This window comes from Camellia sinensis, chromosome 9 (assembly GCF_055761805.1).
Source record: "Camellia sinensis isolate YWXY chromosome 9, ASM5576180v1, whole genome shotgun sequence".
NCBI classification, from domain to species: domain Eukaryota; kingdom Viridiplantae; phylum Streptophyta; class Magnoliopsida; order Ericales; family Theaceae; genus Camellia; species Camellia sinensis.
This window is the reverse complement of record NC_138969.1, coordinates 190985249-190990771: the sequence shown is the minus strand read 5'-3', so window position 1 is coordinate 190990771 and position 5523 is coordinate 190985249. Positions and strand designations below refer to the sequence as shown.

At 39.0% G+C, this 5523-nt stretch overlaps 1 protein-coding gene across 1 annotated transcript; it reads left to right on the top strand.

Annotated features, from left to right (window-relative positions):
• The first annotated feature begins 258 nt into the window (after positions 1-258).
• On the top strand, positions 259-5208 carry LOC114270223 (uncharacterized). The gene is made up of 4 exons (XM_082889655.1): positions 259-516; positions 3214-3263; positions 3672-4359; positions 4534-5208. The coding sequence occupies exons 1-4, from the start codon at positions 259-261 to the stop codon at positions 5206-5208; spliced, it is 1671 nt and encodes a 556-aa protein (XP_082745781.1).
• Positions 5209-5523: the final 315 nt, after the last annotated feature.

The following is a 5523-nucleotide window of genomic DNA, read 5'->3' as shown; positions in this document are numbered from 1 at the left end:
GTAGGTCACGCGCCTTAGGTTAGGTGAATTGCCCACTTTGCCGTCTATTTGGAGCTACCAGTTATCTGTGAGTAATAACTTTGTAAAGTTGTGTTCAATGTTAAATATTTTCTGAACATTATAATATAAAATGATTAGTTTTCTGAAATACTATGCTATGTTTGAAATGAATGAATGATTGTCCAAGATTCTGACATGCATTCGTGGCATCCTTAGCATCATATGATATGTGTCCCTTATGGGTCATCAGGTCCCTTCATGGGTTATCAGAATGCCTTTATGGCCATCCCTTCATGGGTCATCGGAATGCCTTATGGTCGTTCTTTATGGGTCATTGGAAACGTCTCTGTGCACATGAGTCATCAGAAAGCCTTCACGGCAGTCCCTTGTGGGTCATCAGATTTGTTTTCTAATGGATGTGCCACGTACTATGATATGATATATGTATATTTATACGAGCTTGAATACGAATATGACTACGCATATGATTTTGTTCCTGTTTTGACATCTGATCACGTATAAGATTTTGTTTATGTATGGACATCATTCAGTAAAATTTCTACTCTGTTATTATTCAATGGGCTTTCGCTCATTATTTATATTATGTATATAGGTGAGTAGGCGTGTGACCAGGCCTAAGCTGCCGCCTTGAGTTTTGGTGTTGACTAGCCATCGTGTCTCCCGTGGAGGTTCCTTTTGAGATCTATTCAAGTTTTTGTGTTTCGGGACTTTTGTGCCTCTTAAATGTTTATGTTTGGTCTGAACATGTGTTTGAAAGTTTTGTATAAATGGCTTAGGTGACGTAAAACTGACGTATTTATGACGTCACACATATGTGTGTAAAGTTTTAAATTTTGTCCCATATATGTCTCCACAGCTTATTGGACTATGTATGTTTCTATGTTTGCTTCCGCAGCCCCTACTCATAAGTTATTCTATTAAGAGGCCTTTGGTAATCCAAGGATTACTGGCCGTTTGCGACGCTAAACCTATAGGGGCGGGTTTGGGTCGTGACAGTTTAAGGCCGACAACTACCTTTTCTAATGCAAGGTTATTCAATGTGCTCTCTCTTCGAGTTCCGTTTTTCTTTATTTGGCCAATTTTATTCACGTGGAGGATTGTTGGAGATAAAGGGTTTTCGGCAACTTTAATTTGAAATTAAAGTTGGACCCAACCGTCGGTTGAGGTGGGTTTGAGTGGTTTTTTATTCTCGTAAGTGAGAAAATTACAATATAAGAATAATGAGTCTAAACCATTGAGTTATGAATGAGAATTGTCTCATAAAGTGGGTATCAATAAAGTTGGGCTTAGATTTGGATTTAATCTTGGTTTGGACTGGGCCTAGGTTTGTGCTTGTGCAGTTGTTGGGTTTGATCTTAGTCTTGGACTTGGACTTGAACTTAATCTTGAGCTTGGGCTAAGCTATGCTGTGTTGGGCTTAGTTTGTACATATGTTTGAGAATTGGTCTCGGATCGAGTTGTGACCCAACATTAGTATCTATTTTGTGACCCATCTAGCCGGTTTATTCAAACATCATTATGTACATATTTATTTACAAGAAATATAAGTTTTTGTAACTCTCATTTTTTGATGATGGAATTGATGACCATATTAGTAATCATAAGTCTTCAACCTTTGTAACTCTAGCCCTAATGGCGAGAGTTGACGGCCTTGGTTAATTGATGTATAGCCTTCATGGCTAAGGATTCCTCTACTTGTATAAATAGAGGCATTTCTCCTCCAACTTGGTAGGAAAATTTTGGAGAGATTTTTGATGAAAAATAGAGATGGTGTTTGGAGATAAAAAGTTGGAGATGTTTTTTTTGTACAACAAAGAAAATTTTCCCTATCTTCTTTTGCTAACCCATTCTTTGGTTCTTGTTAGAGAGAGTGCAACCATTGTCAAGTTCGTTGAAGCTATTCAAAAGGTGTTTCTGCATTAGCTGATTTCGACCATCGTATCTTGGGAAACACACGTTGGCATACAGCTAGCATCTATTGGGAGGCGGTGAATCTGCTTTAAGGAAACTGTGATATCACACAGGCTTCAGTTGGCATCTCTTATCTTTTGTTCTTCGAACTTTTAGATTTGAACTATTTCTTATATATAATTTTGGGTAAATTATGCAAATAGTCCCTGTAGTTTACACAATGTGTCAATTTGGTCCCTGTAATTTCAATTTGCTTGATTTTTTCCTTAATTCAACAGATTGTGTCATTTTAGTCCAATAAATAACGGTTGTTAAGTTAATTTAACGGAATGTCAAATAATGTGTCAATTTGGTCCCTGTACTTTACACGATGTGTCAATTTGGTCCACGTAGTTTCAATTTTCTTGATTTTGACAGGGACTAAATTGATACATTGTGAAAAATACAGGGACCAAATTGACACATTATTTGAATTTCCGTTAAATTAACTTAACAATCGTTATTTATTGGACTAAAATGACACAATCCGTTACATTAAGGGCCAAAATCGAGCAAATTGAAACTATAGGGGCCAAATTGACACATCGTGTAAACTACATGGATTATTTGTATAATTTTCCCTATAATTTTATATGTTCATGGAAATCCATCTTGTAATATATTTTATGATGTAATCTAATTTATTTTTGTATTTTTTTATGATGAAATCCATCTTGGAAATCTATCTTGTAAAATTTTTTCTATATAATTTTCCCTATAATTTTATATGTTCATGGAAATCCATCTTGTAAATCCATCTTGTAATACATGGATTATGCCCAATCCTAGGGCTGGATCTGTATGTATGTATGTATGAATGTATGTATGTAATCGATGCTCGGAGGCATGTTTTGGTAGAGTATTATCTGTGATGATGTCTGTGATCCTGGCATGATAGTCATGGCTCAATGGAGTTTGTTTCCTGTCATGGTTTTTTTTTTTTTTTTTTTTTTTAATGCTTCCGTTCAGGCCCCTATATTGTGTATATCAGGTTTAATGCCCATGCCTGCATAGGTCATGCCTGAACTTTTAGGGGCGGGTTCGGGGTGTGACAAGTGGTATCAGAGCACGAGCTGCTATCTCACACACGGAACCATTGAGCTTTAGGGTGTCTAGACAAGCTTTAGGCATCATGCATGATATTTTGGAAGTACATGAAAGATCGATAGCAACGTTAAGCGTACTCTGCTAATGCTAACATGTTTGAATTATGTCTATGGTATATAATTGATTGTTGTGTAGATTATGGTGAGAACTAGAGCAGAAGATCCGGAGGATGCTACTTCTGCAAGGTTGGACAGGATGGAAAGAATGATTATGGAAATGGCAGAAACTCTACGGCAACAACAACAACAACAACAACAACCACAACAGCAACCGCCACCACCACCGGTATCCCCACCAGTAGTACAAGATGTCCACGCTGAAGACCGAACTATTACCATTACAAAGGAGTTCAAAAAGATGAAACCGCCGTCATTCAAAGGAGGGATTGAACCAATGAAAGCGGAGGCATAGGTGTTGGGCATAGAGAAATTATTCGAAGTTTTCCCTTGCACCGAAGCCCAGAAAGTTCAACTAGCTGCTTTCACTCTGGAGGACGAGGCACGAAGATGGTGGATGCTTACGCGAACTACTTACCCGGGACTAGCCTGGGACAGATTTTTGGAGTTATTTTATGATAAGTACTTTCCCTAAAGTATACGCGATAAGAAGGTGACCGAATTTGAGACTCTTCGACAAGGGAACAAGACCGTTGCTGAGTATGAAGCTCAATTTACAGAACTAGCACGATTTGCCCCTCACATGGTAGACATCGATTACAAGAAGGCTCGCAAATTTGAAGGGGGATTACGGAGTGCTATACTGGATAAGGTTAACATGCTAAAGTTACCCACTTATGTTGATGTGTTGGAGAGGGCTGTTATAGCAGAAGGAAACCTCGCGACTCAAAACCGAATTTCTGAATGGAAAGGGAAGAGGCAAAATACTCAATGGTCAAAGGGAACAATTACTCTGCCAACTAAGAAGCAAAATTCAGGGATCTCCAGCACAACCAATCCTACTCAAGAGTCAGCCCCTGTATGTCCAGAATGTGGTTGGAGGCATCGTGGGGTTTGTCACCGACTGTCTGGCGCATGTTTCCGATGTGGTAAAATGGGTCATCTGATAAGGGATTGTTCTCAAGGCAAGCAACAAAATAATAACAAAGCTGTTACAAGTTCAGTAGGGTCTGCACCCAATTCCAATACCAAGTTAGCTGCAAAACCTGCTAACAACAAAGACACTACGAGGCAAGGTAGAGTATTTGCACTAGTTCCCGGAGATGTGCAAAATGCTGCGACAGTGGTGTCAGGTACATTTATGGTTCATGGTTATTCTGCTCATGTACTGTTTGATTTTGGCTCTACTCATTCTTTTGTGTCAAAATTATTTGCGAAAAATTTAAATAAATTTGAGGAAAATTTGTCATAAGTGTTACGTGTGTCTTCACCTTTGGGAGACTCTATGATCTGTGCTTCTGTGTATTTTGCTTGTGAACTCCAAATTGGAGATGTCCAGGTATATGCCAACCTGTTACCTCTTGACTGGACCTATTTTGATGTTATCCTCGGCATGGACTGGTTGAGTGAAAATGGTGCAACCATAGACTGTCTGAACAAGCAAATTAGTTTCCATCCTCCAGGACAACTAGAATCGATTTTTCAGGGACAGGAAGTGACTTCACCACCATATTTGATTTTTGCAGCAAAGGCATGTAAACTAATTCAAAAAGGGTGTCAGGGGTTTTTATGCAGTGTTTTGGAAGGGCAAGTGATGAATGGAAGTACTGATCTGATTCCAGTCATTTGTGAATTTCCGAATGTTTTTCCAGAAGAATTGCCGGGGCAGTTAATAGACCGTGAGATTGAGTTTACAATTGAAGTGGTGCCGGGAACTCAACCTATTTCTAAGACTCCGTATAGGATGTCACCAGTTGAAATGAAAGAATTAAAGATTCAGTTACAAGATTTGCTTGATAGGGGATTTATCCGTCCGAGTGTGTCTCCTTGGGGTGCACCAGTTCTGTTTGTAAAGAAAAAAGACGGAACACTCCGATTATGTATTGACTACAGGGAACTTAACAAGGTAACAATCAAGAATAAGTACCCACTGCCACGGATCGATGATCTGTTTGACCAGCTCCAAGGGGCACAAGTCTTCTCGAAAATTGATTTACGATCTGGATACCACTAACTGAAAGTTAAAGCTGACGATGTAGAGAAAACAGCTTTTCGAACTCGATACGGCCATTACGAATTTCTGGTTATGCCCTTTGGAGTCACTAATGCACCAGCAGCATTTATGGATCTGATGAACCCAGTCTTTAAGCCTTATTTAGATGAGTTTGTGGTGGTCTTTATTGATGATATCCTTATTTACTCGAGGAGTGCCGAAGCTCACGAGAACCATCTTCGCGTGATCCTTCAAACACTTCGAGAAAAGAAGTTGTATGCAAAGTTGAAGAAATGTGAATTCTGGCTACATGAGGTAGCATTTCTAGGACATGTG